The sequence below is a fragment of the Canis aureus genome, chromosome 9 (assembly GCF_053574225.1).
Source record: "Canis aureus isolate CA01 chromosome 9, VMU_Caureus_v.1.0, whole genome shotgun sequence".
NCBI classification, from domain to species: domain Eukaryota; kingdom Metazoa; phylum Chordata; class Mammalia; order Carnivora; family Canidae; genus Canis; species Canis aureus.
Window position 1 is genome coordinate 4470190 of NC_135619.1, and position 18142 is coordinate 4488331.

At 37.7% G+C, this 18142-nt stretch overlaps 1 protein-coding gene across 12 annotated transcripts in view; it reads right to left on the bottom strand.

Moving 5' to 3' along the window:
• Positions 1-18142, bottom strand: part of ATXN3 (ataxin 3) — a 35817-nt gene that overhangs the window by 386 nt on the left and 17289 nt on the right. For 4 of the 12 annotated variants that reach the window (XM_077908523.1, XM_077908518.1, XM_077908517.1 and 1 more), the window contains 5 exons: positions 17287-17419; positions 16145-16311; positions 14149-14245; positions 8894-9006; positions 12-4203 (listed from right to left, as the gene is read on the bottom strand). In XM_077908523.1, the coding sequence (XP_077764649.1) occupies positions 4109-4203; positions 8894-9006; positions 14149-14245; positions 16145-16311; positions 17287-17419 (605 nt within the window). In that variant the 3' untranslated portion in view covers positions 12-4108. Of the gene's footprint in view, positions 1-11; positions 4204-6992; positions 7119-8887; positions 9007-9175; positions 9204-13179; positions 13234-14148; positions 14246-16144; positions 16312-17286; positions 17420-18142 lie in introns of those variants that run through there. The other 8 variants (XM_077908524.1, XM_077908522.1, XR_013385803.1 and 5 more) reach the window with 7 other exon arrangements.

Consider the following 18142-nt stretch of genomic DNA (forward strand, 5'->3'; position numbering starts at 1 on the left):
AAAAACAGAAATAAAAAAGCAAACATTATCTTTATTCAATAATCTTTGATATTTAAAATACAACTCATCGAACATCCACTTTAACAATAGAATCTCAGTGTTCAACAGTGCTTTGGAAGCCTGGCTTTTCTACGGACCAGACGGGAAGATCTGTGTGTGTAGTAACCGCAACACAACTTCAAGGCAGGTGCACACAGGGCTGCAGTGCTGGGTCCTGAGCAAATGGCATTGCCACGGTGCATTGTAGTCACGGCCAAAAGACCATACCTTATCAGGTGTTTTTTTGTACTTGTATTTCAAATAGTTTGTACACAACAGTAATTTTTACAAAGTTCTTTTTCTGGTAGTCCAGTGTTGTAGAAATTAGATAATTTTTCACATTCAAATGTATGTTTTCCTCTTTAAAAAAAATTTTTTTTTAATTCCTGGAGACATTCTTCACTTGAACTATGCAAAAAACAGGTGAAGTACTTCCTAAATGAATCAGGAATTTTCATATATATTTCTCTATTGCTTCCCATTCCTTGTCTATGAATCCATAGTCTTAAAATATTTACTTACACACTATTGTTAATATGCCAATTACTGTAAGATTAAAAATTATGAACTAGCATTAATTCTCAAAATACCAGGACACTTTGGGCAAAAATAGCAAAGATTTTCTTCAAATAAAAAAACATCAAAATTCAAGAATTAACGATGTCAATAATATTTTCGTGCATAGAAGCAAAACGGAACAAAATATTTTTGCTAATGGAAGACTTTAAAAAATACAAGCCAGTTCATCTCTTTAGCAAAAGATGCTGGTTCATAAAGGGTCCAGGATAAAAGGAAAATTTTTCTCTTAAGATATGAAAAATTATTGACACTGCTGAAATGACTAGTTGATCCAATCTGGTTTTTCTTAATTAAGATCACACATGTAATATCTCCATACTTGTTAGTGCCCAGATACAACAAACTATTTACTTTCAGAGTAGAGGTCATTGGGCTCTCCAGTTGCAAATAAAGTTTTTAATAGAAGTCATCAAAATTCATTACTGAATCTTGAGAATTTAAAAACATAGAGATTTATTTCAACTGGAGATATTTTAATTTCTATTACTGTATTTTGCTTATGTACTGACTCAAAATTTGAATTTGCATGGGCCCAATGGGCCAATTTAAGACATTTAATAAATCTTGGCACTAGTATGATACTATTTAAAAAGAATATCAAACATGCAGACATTAAATATGTGATTTAGGCTCTGAATGGAATAAAATTTACTTTATTCAACTTAATATTAAATGGAAAAACCCAGACTATTGGTAGTTTTACCTATAATGATCTCCAACCAGTGTTGAGCTTTTTTCCTTATTAACTTTGGCATGAATAAAGTCTTAATTAAGAAAAATCAAGTTTTAAAGAAAAAAAGCACCTCCTTAAATTTTCTGTGAATTGTAAATTATTTGACCAAGATTTTAAAATATAACCTGCAGCATCTTTTTGAACAATTTACATTACTGAAATATTTGTATGTTAATTACTATAAAAATGTTAATTGATCAGGTTAACTGTGAATTTAACTACTGTGAATTTTTAAAATATAACTTACTATATCCATGACATCTCAAAATATGAAAGCAGTGTTTCCAAAACTTTAAACACTAGCATCACCACTGTACATATTTTATCCTGGTAACGCAATTTATACATTAGAAAAATGATACCAATAGTTTAAATATTAAACATCAAGATGTTCCCAATTGGTAAAACAGAATGGAAATCTTAATATAGAGCTTTTAGCAGGACAGTTATTGTGAATTTAATTGTTTCGGACTTTCTTGAGGTTGTTTACAGTAAAAAAAAGTTCCTGATGTGTGAACCACACTAAGTTTTCTGATACTGTAGTTATGAGCATTGGCATCTCTTCATACTGGCCAATTAAGGAATGGAGTCTAAATTAAGTTTAAGCCAATCCAAACAAGTTGGCAGTTCCTTAGTCATTCTGGATCTTCCTGCCAAATGCAACATTCATAAGGAAGTAAATAAACACATTCAAATGTATCCAGTGTGTGCTCAGCTCTGCTGTTAAAAACAAAAACAGCCTAAATGAAGGCCAACATGCCATATTTCCTTAAGTGCTTTAATAAAGGCTGTAATATAAGAACTTTATAAACTCTGAGGTTAAGAGTTCAAAAGCATATTTCTCATTTTTATATTAGGTAGCTCATCCATTCAAGTGTATGAAAAGTTTAATGCAATGTTTCAATGAGATAAGGTAAAAGCCAATAATATCCATGGAAAATAGGATAAGCATATTGGGGATAATTACACAAATGTTCAACCTTAAAGTATTTTGGTTTATAAATCTTGAGGGAGCAGTACTATACTCCAACATCCCTTGCAATTCTAAAGTTTTATAACTCTTCCGAAATACTTTCAATTCTCAAAAGAAAACTTTAGATTTTAAAGTAAAATGGTCTACTTTTGCACAGGAAACTTCAGAAAACTGTATTTTGGCACAAAATAATGACTAAAAAAAATCTGTCTCTATCTGTCCCCCCCCCAAAAAAAGCTATTTCATAATCATAAAAGGCATTTTTTCATCTCTTTTAAATTCAGTAATAAGTCCTAGGTCAAAAAAATTTCCCTGATAAAATGTGTACAGCCATACACTAGTCATGGCAACATATACTTTCTTATTCTATGTTGTCGGCTGAAATTTCCTCTTTTAGCTTATGAACAATTCAACATCCCAAAGGGCTTCAAAGGGGATGGAGAATGGGGGAATAAGTGACAGAACCCGAAATGTCCATTTCAGAGAGACATACATAGTTAATTTTCACCAAAACCATACCACTGTATTGACCCAGCAAAAAACTCTGTGCATCCCAATTAAAGAATGTGTATCAAAACTAAACTCTTATTTACAGACCCATTAAGTACTGTGTGACTTCTGTAATTCTTAAGCTACTTAAACATGATACGAGGGTCAAATCATAGTATAAATGTAAATGTATTTTTGTTAGATTATTTTCATGTTCCAGATCATCATCTCTGGCAAGCTATACCTACTACAGGATGTGCAGCAGAGGCAGACATCTATGTTCTGTGGCTCCGCCGTAAAGAGAGCTCCAGTCACAAGAGAGAATAAAATGACACTGCCATTAAATTGAAAGCCAAATTTTGCCTCTCATACATTCATGGTGGGTATTATTTGTTAAGTCTTAAACAGAAGGAAACTTACTTGCATACTGTGCTTCTCCTATTTTTCTCAACTGGAGAAAAGGAAATATCAAGGTGCAGAAGAAAAGGTCCCAGTGGAGCTGTGACTGTCTAACATAATTGAGAAGACATTTGTAAAGCATCTGGAAAAGGATGTGCTCACACATCAAAAAAATTCTCATTTATTCTCAAATACTTGTGCAGAGTTGATTTCAGAGTTTAGGAATGCACCAGAATCACGAACTAATGATCTTATATTAGAGGGCTTAAAAAGCAAACCTCAAGAAAGATTACCATCTTTCAAAAGAGCTATAGAAAAGCAAGGAAACAAAGTAGCAAAGACATTGTGATTGGGGAAATAACATGAGAAAACATTCAAGGGCTCGCTAAATAATTGGAGCGAAAGCAGCGAATCCTTCTGGAATCATATCAACACAGAGAAGAGACGCTGTCCTAAAAGGTTAACTTGGTTAATAAGAGAAGCAACTATGAGATGATGGAAAGTGAGTCAAATGACCTGAACAGAAACGAGGAGAAGAACATGTATGGAAAAAGTTCTGTGGCAAGAGCTAATTAGTTGGTCTGCAAAAAGATCCATGAAAAATGCCCTAATTTTAGACATGTTAGATATTGCACACTCAAAAAGAAAAAGGAACATTTAGAAAACTATTTTAAACTTCTTTAATCTCTAAATGCCTCTTTGGCTAGTGTTTGGAGGATCACTATTTAGTCCTACAGCTGATGCATTTTTCCATTCTTTTTGTTGCAAACCACCTAAACGTCTAATCTCCTCTGTTGAACATTGTTTGACACATGACTAAAATGGACCCTCTGTGCTATAACCACACAGATAATAATGCTGGAAAGTAAGAACATCTAAATGATTTGTAAAAGGTATTAATTTTTCCCTTCTGTTTTGAAATTATTTCTAACAGTTTCTAAAGACATGGTCACGGCTGCCTGAAGCATGTCTTCTTCACTCATAACATCTCCTGTTGGGGGAAAAAAAAACCAAGTATATCTCTTAGCTATTTTTTGGAAAATTCTCAGTCATCAAAAGGTAAGCTCTTAGAAAATATATCTGTTTGATTACTACAGATTCCTTTTTTGATTTTTAATATCTACATAAAGCAATATGCACTCTGACAGTTTTAGAAGTCTCGACAAACACATGGCACTGTACAACCATCACCACCACCCAGACACAGAGCTGTGCCCTGCTCTCAATGATTCACACATGCTGCCCCTTTGTGGTCAGTCCCCCACAAACATTTATCCTAGATTTCAAAACCAGTGCATTAGGCTCAAAGACTTAACTTAGTTGTGTATATATTTGTAATTTGTTAGTTAAATTTTGTTTTGAAATAATTTGTAGCAAGTTGCAAAGACAGTTTACTGAACTATCTACACTTCAGCTCAATTTCACCCAACAGTTAAATCCTAGGAAACTGCAGCTGAAACCCAAACTTGGATACTGACACTGGTACAAAGTTGGGTGTAGTGTTAGGCTATTTCATCATATGTGCAGATTCATATAACCACTAGCACCACAATCAGGACAGAGAGCTGGTCAAGATCCACAAAGGTCTCTCTCCTGTTGTCCCTTTTGATTCATACCCACTTCTCTGCCCCCACCTTCCTGAACTGCAGGCAGCCACTAATTTGTTCTCCATCTCTACAAATTTGTCATTTTTAGAAAAATGTTACATATCTTTCCTGCACTCAGCATAATGCCTTTGAGACTCAGTGGAATTGCATGTATCAATAGCTGGGGTTTCCCTAGTCCTGAGTAATATTCCACAGACATACTACTGTTTGTTTAACTGTTTACTTTCCTGTAGGACATTTGGTTGTTTCCAGGTTTTGATTATGAGAAAGAAAGCTGCTCTGAACATTTGTGTCCAGGTTTTTGCATAGACAGGTAAGTTTTCATTTCTCTGGGGTAAATGTCCAGGAGTGTAACTGCTGGGTTGTATGCTTAGTACTGGTTCAGTTTTTAAAGAAACTGACAACCGGTTTCCCACAGTGGCTCTAACAGTCAAAATGAAAAGTAGAAAATTCACCTCCCTTTATGTCCCTCTAATTTATAATGTAATTGCCTTACTTTCTACATATATACTAAAAACTAAATCAATATTCAAATTCTTGCTTCAATCATCAAATGTAATTTAGAAAACTCAAAAGGAGAGGGATATCTATTGTTTGCTCATACTCATATGTTCAGGTGCCCCAATTCTGTAGTTTTAGATTTTTTTAAAGATTTTTTATTTATTCATGAGAAACACACACACACACAGAGAGAGAGAGAGAGAGAGAGAGAGGTAGAGACATAGGCAGAGGGGGAAGCAGGCTCCATGCAGGGAGCCCGACATGGGACTCGATCCCTGTTCTCCAGGATCTCACCCTGAGCCAAAGTTGGCACTAAACCTCTGAGCCACCCAGGCTGCCCTGTAGTTTTAGATCTTTTGTCAAAGCTGGGGATTTTCAGCCATTTTATCTTCAGATATTTTTTCGGCCCCACCCTCCTTCTCATCTATTGGGATTTCCATGGCACATTTGATCTTCTACTATGGTCCCAGAGGTGTCAAGACTTTGTTAATTTTTTCCAGTCTAATTCTCTCTGTTGCTCAGAATGGATAATTTCCATTGTACTGCCTTAAAGTTCACAGATTCTCTTCTCTGTCCTTCCATTCACTAGTTGGACCCATCCACTGCATTTTCAAATTTTAGGTATTGTTATTCTTCACTTCTAAAATTACCACTTAGTTCTTTTATCTTCTATTTCTCTCTTGAAGCTTTCTATTTTTTCATTTGTTTTCAGCATGTTTCTAATTGCTCATTGTAGCATTTTCATGATGGCTACTTTAAAAATCCTCATGAGGGGAGACAGAACATAACTACTCCTAACTCTGGGGAAACGAACTAGGGGTGGTGGAAGGGGAGGGCAGGGGGTGGGGGTGACTGGGTGGCGGGCACTGAGGGGGGCACTTGATGAGCACTGGGTGTTATTCTGTATGTTGGCAAATTGAACATCAGTAAAAAATAAATTATTAAAAAAAATAATAATAATAAAAGAAAAAAAATCCTCATGAGATTAATGCTGACATCAGTGTCATTTGGTGATGGTAACCTATGAACTGTCTTTTCTCAATCAATTTGAATTTTTCCTGGCTTTTAGTAGAATGATGCTTCTGATCAAGTCCTGAACATCTGCAGTGTTGCATGTTATAAGACTGTAAGTCCTACTTAATCTTCTCTGTTAGTAAGCCTCTTTTGACACAGCACCAGTGGGGGAAGGGGGTGCTGCCCTGCTGTGGCCAGGAGAAGGGGAGAGTGTATGATCATTACTGCTGGGCACACGTGGGAGTTCAGGGTCTCCACTGTCCTCCACTGACATCTCCCTGCCTGCAAGGGGTAGGAATGCCTCCTTACCACCTCTTACTGACACTCTGGCTGTGGCCTTGTTACAGCCTCAAATCAGTAACTCCTGATTCTCCAGTGGGCCTCTTTTCAAACCACTCAGGTAGGAAGCTAGAGAGATGCCTTCATAATACAGTGCTGGGTGGAAGTCTAGGCTCCCTATGACTACAGACACTATGGGAAAGGGCCCTCCCTCCTGGAGGGAATGAAAATCTCAGCTCCCCACTTGGCTTTCTCTGACATCTTGCTGGCTGGGGAAGCAGGAGATACACCTCATTCCTGCCAGGTGGGATACCAGGCTACACTCCTCCGACTTGGCCTGTGCCAATGGAGGGGGTGACATAAAGGCCAGTTTATTTACCTAATCATTCTGCTTGGATAGAACAGGATATTTATTATCTAGAAGTTTTTAGTTGCTAGGTAGTTCCTTTTGACGACATAGAGCAGGCTTTACTTTGTCTCTGCTGTGGCTTCTTCAGCACCAAGTCTAGGATATGTGAGGCAAAAAAGAAAATCCAGGCTACACATCAATATGTCATTCCTCTGGTCCTGAGCTTCCTAAAGTCTGTCTTCTACCTTTCAGATTTTTTTAAAAGATTTTATTTATTTGACAGAAAGAGTGAGAGAGTACAAGCAGGGGGAGCAGCAGACAGAGGAGAAGCAGACTCCCCGCTGAGCAGGGACACCCCCGCCCCCCACCCCGCCCATGCCAGGCTCTATCCCAGGACCCCGGGATCATGACCTGAGCTGAAGGCAGATACTTATGTGACTGAACCACCCAGGTGCCCCACCTTTCAGATTTTTCTTATGTTTGTTTGATATAAATGTCCAGAGTTATTAGCTAAAAACAGCAGGAACAATAGGAAACAGCACCGGTTTATTCTTATTGTTAAATAGTAGTCCATTGCTTTTAAGAACCACAGTTTGTGCACCCATCCACCACCGAAGGACAACAGTTGGGTAGCTTCTAGTTTTTGACAATTATAAATGAAGCTGCTATAAGTATTCACATACATATTTTTCTGTGAACTCACGCTTCTTTTTTCTTGGTTACACACCTAGGAGTGGGGCCACTAAATCACATGGTGAAGTGTACATTTAGGTTTATTTATTTATTTATTTTTTTAAATTTTTTAAATTTATTTATGATAGTCATACACAGAGAGAGAGAGAGAAAGAGGCAGACATAGGCAGAGGGAGAAGCAAGCTCCATGCACTGGGAGCCCGACGTGGGACTCGATCCCGGGTCTCCAGGATCGCGCCCTGGGCCAAAGGCAGGCGCTAAACCGCTGTGCCACCCAGGGATCCCCTACATTTAGGTTTATAAGAAAATACTAAACTGTTTTCCAAGTTGCCGTACCATTTTATATTCCTATTAACAACGTATGGGTGTCTAGTTGCTTTGATCTTAGCCAGCATTTGGTACTGTCAGTTTTTTTTTATTAAGCCATTCTTATAATAAGGTGTGTAATAGTATCTCATTGTGGTTTTAATTTGCATTTCCCTGATTATTAATACTGATCACATTTTCATGTGCTTATTTGTCAACCACATGTTTGATGAAGTATCTGTTCAAATCCTTCACCCCATTTGAGTTTTCTTATTTCAGTTTTGAGAGTTCTTTACGTGGTCTGCTTTTAAGGCCTTTGTCATATACAGTTGTTTTGTTACTCAACTTGTACTGCCAATAATTGGCCAAAGTTTAAGACCTATTAAACCAAGGCCTGATAAATAATTTTAGATTTCCTATTATTTAGGCTACACATGGGTGCTCTAGTTTTCCAGGTGGTAAAATGTATTCATCTTCCACCTATTACTATCCATTATCTCTGAGAAATTTTTGAAGAATTTATTGATTATTTTGAAGTTGCAAGTGTTGTCTATAATTTTAAAGCAACACATGCACTGATTGCTCTAGTCTGCCTGCTTCTTAGTCTAAGGAAATTGAGTAGATTACAAATTCATCCAGAAGGGCAGCCCCGGTGGCTCAGTGGTTTAGCACCGCCTTCAGCCCGGGGCATGATCCTGGAGACCCAGGATCGAGTCCCACATCGGGCTCCCTGCATGGAGCCTGCTTCTCCCTCTGCCTATGTCTCTGCTTCTCTCTGTCTCTCTCTCTCTCTCTGTCTCTCATGAATAAATAAATAAAATCTTAAAAAAAAATTCATACAACAGTTTCAGCATAATTAAATAGGGGAGAAAAAACCCTGTGAAGCCCTAATCACACAGAGCCTGTGTCAGAGCATGGTCAGAGAGGCATACCTGGATCACTACCCAGTGCTTCTGAACTTGTGGTGGGCCTCTCACACGGATGTGAGAGCTGTCCTAGTGGATCCTGTTGCTGCTGCTGCTGCTGCTGTTGTTGCTGCTGCCGCCTGAAACATTCAAAAGTGAATGTACATTAAAAAAAAAACAAACCCTAAGAATACATATGCCATAAGAAAAAGTATTCACATGGAAAATAAAAGGTCCCACAAAATAAGAGTCATTGTCATAAGTCCACAAAACAATGCCAGAGCAATCAGTCTGATTTATATTACTTACAAGTATCACAGTGCTGATCCTAGGAAACCTAGATATAAAATCTAAATTATTAAACAAATTAATAGGTAAAGATTTTTACCACAAAATAACACATAAACAAAAGCATTCACTGGTAGCTACTCTTATACAAATGTGTTGCATTTACAGATCCTTAATATTGTTGGAAGTCACTAAAAATAAGCACCTTTGAAAATGTAAAGCATCCCAATTACCATGCAAGGTAACATGATCTTTCCCATGGCCAGCTTCTCCTTGTTGTTCAGCTCTGAGCTTTAGCAAGTCCTAGGAGAGACCTTTCTTGACCAACCACCTGCAGCAGCTTCCAGGCATATGCTATCTCATCGCTGCTCCTTTTCAATTTCCAGTATCAACTTATAAGATGCATGGTCAAGGTTCAGTACCGTTTTTTGAATTAAAATAAATCTTCCCTGTATTTCTTTCGGATGGAAAAACAATGTCAGAAAAATTCACATTTTAAACTTTTAAACACGATGATTATGATGTAAATATGTAGGACAGTGTCCTTGTACTTAAATACACACTGAAATATTGAGATGTAATGGGAGATCATGTCTGCAAGTTATTCTCAAATCCCTCAGAAATGTCAACAATTGAGGAATTTGGGCAAAGAGTATATAGGGAGTTCTCTAAACTATTTCTACTTTTACATAAATTTAAAATTATTTCACATCATACCACATATATGTTGAAAATTAACAAAATTTACAAACAGCTGACACTCTGAGAAGCCATAGCTTTAAAAAAAAAAATGCATAGGACTTTTAAAGGAATTAGTATTTTAGATTTACCAGTAATGCTATTAATAGAATAGCATACTTTTTTTTCCCCTAGAGACTCTTCTGTTTTAAATGTGAGTAACAAAGAAAACCCAAGTACACTGATGTTTGTCTTGGTTTATTCTCGGGTGTGTGTGGCTAATGATGCACAAGAGGGCAGGATGCTCCCGCCAGCACACACCGATTCTGAGGTGTGCACAGGAAGGACAGGCTGTGAAGCAGGAGGGATTCTGGCCCATGAGATCTCTCTCCATGCATGCCCTTTCCCCCTCCGATCAAGGTAATAGGTCAGAATGTAAGAGAGTAGTAGGTGAGACAGTGACTTAGAGGGATAACCTTTATTCTACTTTAAATTTATTAAAAGTGAGAAGTAGATGAACTGCCAACCTTGAAACAATTCTGACACCTTTCATCTTGGATGACACCATAAGATGCAATATATTCAAACAGCAAATCAGTACCCATTCCCACTGCAGCTTTGACTGTGCCCTCAGAATCAGAGAGGCTAGAGAGCTAAAACAACATCTTAGGTCACTGTATAGCTAGGATTATGGTTATCAGTTAAGCACTCCGCAGAAAGGAGGCACAGCTGTCCTCCTGCTACCCTGGTTGCTCTCTGCACACAAGTCAGGTTGGGAAGCTGCCAAGACCAGGATTCTGCTTCACAGCAGCTGCAGCGGGGACTCCCATTCCCATGTCCAGGCAACTGTGATGGCAGTTTCCTGATCTAGGATCAGAGCTATAGCAGCGTGTTCTTAAACTCCATGTCCCGATTCCCCATGATGCCAATGGGGGAAGTGGCACAGCTCTTCCAACAAGTCTATGGAATTTGGTCTATGGAATTTCTGAGACCTGGCCTATAGCCTGCACCTCCAGCTCTTCTTAGGATTGTGTAAGCCAAGTTTCTGTACTAATTACTTTCCTGTTTAAAATACCTCTGGTAGCTTTTTTTTTTTTTTTTTTTTTTTAAGATTTCATTTATTTATTTGAGAGAGAGAGGGAGAGAGAGAGAGAGCATATGGCAGGGAGGGGCAGAGGCAGAAGCAGGCTCCCAGCTAAACAGGGAGCCCGGTGCCGGACCCCATCACAGGACCTCGGGACCAAGACCTGAGCCAAAGGCAGACGCTTAACTGACTGAGCCACCCAGGCACCCCTAGTAGCTTGTTTCTTAAACTGAATCCTGTTATGCCATGCCATTGAAGTGGTGGCTCAAGAGTTAGATGATCAAAAAATCATAGCAATTTGTGACCATGAAGACAATGCCCAGTAATTCTCTCTTTGTTGGAAAACACTTTTTTAGTAACAGAAGGAAAGAATCTCCATCATTTCAAAGCTACACCTGGAAAAGATATTAAATACGCTAAGACATTTGTGGAATACCTTACAATTTACACAGTAGTTTTACACACATTGCCTAATTTGATGCTCAGTCTGTGAGTTTTTAAGCTAAATTTTATGGTAACATTGCTAACATAATAAGAGTTCTTATTTGGGGTTTTATAATAGATAAAATAGATTTCAAGATTACTTCTTGAAAAAACTCATCTCAGTTGCGAACTTAACACTCATTAACTATAACTTTCTTGGGATTTTGTTGTTGTTGTTTTAAGATTTTAGAGAGAGCATGCACATGCACAAGTTGGGAAAAGGATGAGGGGGTTGGGAGGGGTTGTTGAGAGAAACAGACTTCCTGCAGAGCAGGGAGCCTGATCTGATGTGGGGCTATCTCACAACCCTGAGATCATGACCGGGGCCGAAATCAAGAGTTGGATGCTTAACTGACTGAGCCACTCAGGTGCCCCCATTAACTAGGACTTTGTATTAGGTACGTTTTTAAACAGTATTTTTATGCTTGATGCATGAATACTGTGGTTTCTACATTAGGAATGAAGCTTCAAATACTCTACAGGAAAAAAAAAACTATTTGAGTGAATAACAAATTATTTGAATGGAAAAAAGCCTTATTTTGAATTCAAAATTTGTTTAAATAACAATATCACCAGGGTCAGTTTGGAGAGGGTCAGAAGGAACAAAGAGTGGCTCTATAACCTTAGAACTGATTTCCCAAAGATGGAAGCTAGAGAGAGAAGGACCTTGTAGGCTTAGTAATCAGGAATTCTGGTGAAAGAACTAATATTTGAAACTACTATTGTTTCTCAGCTCCTTTACTAATGAGCCCTACAAGATTCTGAATACTAGATAATGCCTAAAAGAAACACCAAGAAGTTAGCTCTTAACTCTTCTCAGTAACATGTGATTATCAAATATTCTCTAGTTTTCCTCAAGTTCCCACAAGTAGTTTCAAGGTCAAACCAAGAGGCAGAGGATGAAACTGAAGCTGGAAACCATCACTGCACATCTTCCTCTCCAGTCAACTATCCTCCAACCTAGAAGGAGCTATACTAATGCTCATTTTAAATTCTTTCTACTATAAAGATTAAATGCAATAAGAGTTTCACATTTTCAAAAAAAAAAAAAAATCTAAAAAATTTATTTATTTATTTTTAAAGATTTTATTTGGGGCACTTGGGTGGCTCAGTCAGTTAACTGTCTGCCTTCAGCTCAGGTCATGATCCCAGGGTCCTGGGATGGAGTCCACATGGGGCTCCCTGCTCAGCAGGGAGTCTGCTTCTCCGTCTGCCCCGGCCCCTGCTTGTGTGCACATGCGTGCATGCGTGCTCTCTCCTTTTTTTTTCTCTCTCTCCCTCTTTCTCTCAAGTAAATACGTGGAATCTTTAAAAGCTATATATTTTATTTGAGAGAATGAGATATACAATATTTTATATATTTGAGATATAAAAATTATCACATAATTATCATGTGATAATTATTAACATTACAGTGTGACAGTAACATCTGGCTATATTACTAAAGAATGGATGAAAGGATATAATGCTTTAGATTTGTCATAAAATAATCGCAGCTTGGCGGGGAGAGAGGGGAAAGTAGGAGAGACGAGGGCATAGAAAACCACGACTGGCCATGTGCTGATATTTGCTAAATCTGGGCAATGGGTAAACAGGGGTTCCTTATCCTGGTTTCTTTACTTTTATGGATATTTGAAGTTTATCATAATTAAAAAACTAGAAAAATTAAAAATTTGAAAGGAAGTTAAAAATTTGAAAGCACTAATAAGCACTATTTTGAAATTCTATATATAATTAAATCCATCAATCTATCACTGAATAAAGACTAGAAATATCTCACATTAAGAGGATGTCAGCTGATCAGAACTTTCCTTCATATACTTCTGAGTTGTGACTTAAAAAAAAAAAAAAAAACAGAAAACAAGGTAAATATTATCTTCATTACATCATTAAATGTAAAATGCTCCAATATTTTAGATCCCACTAATACTGCCAATTACTATTGTAAGATGCTACTCAATTGCAGAGATGTTGAAATGTGAAAATATGTACATCTCAGAACTGATGAAACATAGTGAACAGGCCAGATTCAGCCACCAGCCTTTTGGTTTCTGACCTGGGATCAGAGGATATGAATATTTATCTAAAGACTACTGTGTAGCCTTTAAGATAAGTTTTATCCTTAAAAAAATAAAAAGGGAAGACAATTTGTGAATGGTAGTCACTGGAAAAGATGACATTTTTGTTTTTTATTTTGAGAACACTTACAGAGTTGGGCTGTAGGAGCTGATGATTCAAGTTTATGGTTTGCTCCCATATCCCTATGCCAACAGGCCTGCATATAAACCCTAGAGTGGCAGTAAGAACAATTACCTACCGCCTCTATCTGAGAGTGTGCTCCCTGACCACAATGCTGCTTTTCCTGTTAATGGATAAAAGAACTTTGCAGAATTGGTCAGGTAACCAAGAAGCACATCCAGAGGATCTTATGGCATTGTTCTTGTTTTGGTCCAATCCCATTTTCTTTTAATGACTGAAATTTTACTGGGTTTCCTTCATTTTATGTCAGATAAACTTAACTGATATCGAGGCAAAAGTTTTCCCTAAAACTACATATGATATCAGTTTATTTGCTGTAAATTAAAAAAAAAAAATACACACAGATGTTCATGGTTCAGGTGGTAACAATCTTTTAAAAGGAGAGAATCCTAAATAAAATAGTTTAAGCAAAAGCTCTGTGTGTATAAACTGTAGACAAAACAAAGTACACATTAAATACGCAATTTTAATATTGTACTAACTACTTTACTTTTCAAAGTAGGCTTCTCTTCTCTTCCGTAGCTCTTCTGAAGTAAGATGTATACCTGATGTCTGTGGAGTATCTTGAGATATACTTCTGGAACTCCCTGAAAACAAAAGAAAACAGAACAAAAAAACAATCATTTTACTTACCAATTTGAGCAACACTATGTTTATATTTATTTGGGCAAGTTTTTGAAAAGTTTTCTTCTTAAAAATATTGTGCTACTATTCTATAAATATAAGGCAGGCTCTGAAACTCTCAAGGACAAATCTGAATAAGGCAGTTCAAATATAACCTGTGTCCACATCCATCTGTGATATAGCAGGTGTGAGGATGTAAGTCCAACAACCAACCAGGTAGGAAGAGCCATTAACACCACGCTTGCATGCCCTCTTTAACTTGCTAGCAATGAATCGGTACTTTCAACTAGAAGCAATTTAAAGTGGGTAACAGTAAACCCATTCTCTGTAGTCCTCTATCCTAAAATACTTGCATGCTACACCAACTTAAGTGTGTTCTCACTAAATAGCTACACCAATCAGAGATCCTGCATCGATCATGTAATAAAGCAGGAAGAAAAACGAAGGACATGAAAATATCTAAAATTTAAATAGCTGTTCTGTTCATTATTGGGCTAGTCCAGCAGAGCTCTATGAATTAAAAATGGGATTGCATATATGAAGCACTCCAAGGTATGCCAGGAGGCAAGAGAATTCAGGATAAAAAGGATAACCTTTATATTAATGGAACCTCAATTTTACTTAGATATTTGAGAAATTCCACTGAGTAATCTCATTAAGTAAAAGGGAAATTCATGTTAATTAGATGAAAACAAAACTGCCAAAGAAAATCACCCATACCTTTCAGAGGCCTCTCTGAGGCTACGTTCTGGACAAGTCCCTCTGCCTGGATTCCCTAGGGGATACATCTTTATTTATTTATTTATTTATTTTATTTTATTTATTTATTCCTGGGGGGGGGGGGGGGCAGAGACACAGGCAGAGGGAGAAACAGGCTCCATGCAGTGAGCCTGACATTGGGACTTGATCCTGGGTCTCCAGGATCGGGCCCTGAGCTGAAGGTGGCACTAAACTGCTGAGCCACCAGGGATGCCCATCTAGGGGATACATCTTTATTCTCTTCTGCTGGTGGGCTTCTGTCACTATCAAGGTGGGCCCATCAAAGTGGGCTTAAGTTGTTATGTTGTACACCAAGTGGTAGACTTTTAAAATATTTTCTACCCAGGCCTTCCTTTGTATCCAACAGCATACATTTACAAAATAGCTGGTCTGGGAAAGAGCCTCCCCTTCTTTAAAAGATTCTTCTCTAGGGATCCCTGGGTGGCGCAGCGGTTTAGCGCCTGCCTTTGGCCCAGGGCGCGATCCTGGAGACCCGGGATCGAATCCCACGTCGGGCTCCCGGTGCATGGAGCCTGCTTCTCCCTCTGCCTATGTCTCTGCCTCTCTCTCTCTCTCTCTCTCTCTTTGTGTGACTATCATAAATAAATAAAAAATTTAAAAAAAAAAGATTCTTCTCTAAAGATTAAGCTCCATTTATTGTTGTTAGTATAGTATTATAACCAAACAGAAAAACCAGAATAAAAATATAAGTAGTCAGGGGCACCTGGGTGGCTCAGTTGGTTAAACGTCTGTCTGCCTTTGGCTTAGGTCATGATCCTGGAGTCCCAGGATGGAGCCCAATGTCTCACTCCCTGCTCAGAGTCTGCTTCTCCCTCTCCTTCTACTCTTCCCCCCAACTTGTGCTCTCTCTGTGGCTCCCTCTCTTAAATAAAAAAATCTTTAAAAAATTTAACTAGTCCTAATATAACTTAGGTTGTAAAAAGTTATTTGTAAGAAAGCTAAAATACCTACCTGATCGTATGTACATAGTTATTGCTTCTGCAATAACTGTCAAAGAACCTTTATTAACAATAATATTAACTTCCAGGGTAACTAAGAATAATCTGAATCAATTCTTCAACAACACATCCACATGCAGATACCTTGCATACTGAGCTGAATAGCCCTGCGGAGATCTGCTTCTTCATCTTCCATGTCAATTTCTTGGCGACTTAGTGCCAGAGCTCTCTGCAAATCTTCCTCATCTTCATCTAACATGCCTGATCCATCGTTTGCTTCTAAGACTCGTTCCAGATCTGTTTTCTGGACTCTAAAGAACAAAACCAGAGAGTAACTGCAGACCATTCTTCTATTTTATTATTTTTTCCAGTCTTCTATTTTAGATAAAACACAGACATTTATAAGTGAAAAGATTTTTTAAATAATTTTTAAGATTTTATTTTTAAGTAATCTCTACACCCAACATGGTGCTCGAACTTACAACCACAAGTTCAAGAGTCACATGCTGGAGGGTATTATGCTGAGTGAAATAAGTCAATTGGAGAAGGACAAACATTATATGGTCTCATTCATTTGGGGAATATAAATAACAGTGAAAGGGAATAGAAGGGAAGGGAGAAGAAATGGGTAGGAAATATCAGAAAGGGAGACAGAACATAGACTCCTAACTCTGGGAAACAAACTAGGGGTGGTGGAAGGGGAGGAGGGCAGGGGGTGGGGGTGAATGGATGACGGGCACTGAGGGGGGCACTTGACGGGATGAGCACTGGGTGTTATATGTTGGCAAATTGAACACCAATAAAAAATAAATTTATTATTAAAAAAAAAAAGAGTCACATGCTTCACCAACTGAGCCAGCCAGCCCCCCAACCAAGATTTTATATAAGTCAAAAATTAAACATTTTTTGATAATCTAATAGCATAAAAATTGTGCTATGATGTGCATATAAGCTAATTAAGTAATTCAAAGAGTCAAGTTTAAACCAGAAAACTTCACTAAAAATATAAGAAGTCTAAAGAAGAAAAAAAAATCACCAACCATAAAAGAACCAATGTACTTTGTGTATATCCGTCCAATATAAGCATGAAAATATAATTCCTGGGGCACTTAGCTGGCTCAGTCAGTAGAGCATGAGACTCTTGTTCTCATGGTTCTGAGTTCAAGCCCCATGTTGGATGTAGAGATTACTTAACAAAATCTTAAAAAAAAAAAGAATAGAAATATAAAATATAATTCTTGTAAAGAAATACTATCATATACTCCATGCTGCAGGCTTTATTTTACCTCTGTTCTTTTAGTTGTGCTAATTCTTCTCCAATAAGTTTTGGTCTCTGCATCTGTTGGACCCTGATCATCTGTAGAAGTTGGTCAGCTTCACAATCTGGCAGATCACCCTTAACAACAAATATAGAATAACCTAAAAAAGAGGCAAAAATAAACTAAAACAGCTAGTAAGAGATTAAAAATAGATTTAAAATGATAACAGATAGAAAGGCAACACAGTATAGTGGAAAGAATACAAGCTGAAGAGTGAGAAAGAGCTGGGTTCAGGTAATGGTTCTTTCACTTACTGGCAGGGTGATCCAAGACAAACTATTCAAAGCCACTAAGCCCCACTTTTTCCATCTGTAAGATGGGAAGAGCCACCTCATAGTGTGACTGTGAATGAAATAATGTCTGCAAAGGGCCCTACCAAAACAATGCATGACCAAGTAGACTAATCACTAAATGTAATAGAGAGGTGAGTAACAGAGTGGAGAAGAGCAAGGAATTTGGAATCAGATGGCCAGGGCTTTGATCCTACCTCTTCCAATTCCAAGACTGAGTATTGTCTGATGCTGATGATACGGTACCTCCCTCAGAGGACTGTCATGAGGACATAATCATATAATGTGTGTAATAATGTGAAATATGGGTTAAACCAATCATCTGTAGAAATAGCTGCCCCCACAACCCTGACACATCCACACTCCTCTCACGGAAAACAGGAGCTGGGAATCCAACGCTGAGAATCTAGTCAAGGTGTTGATGATGTGGTTCATATTTTCAAAGAATTACACTGATTCAGTGTAATTTTTTATAAATATGATTCTAAAAAGCTAGAGTTTTCACAGCTAAATACTCCACACAAAAACTGAAC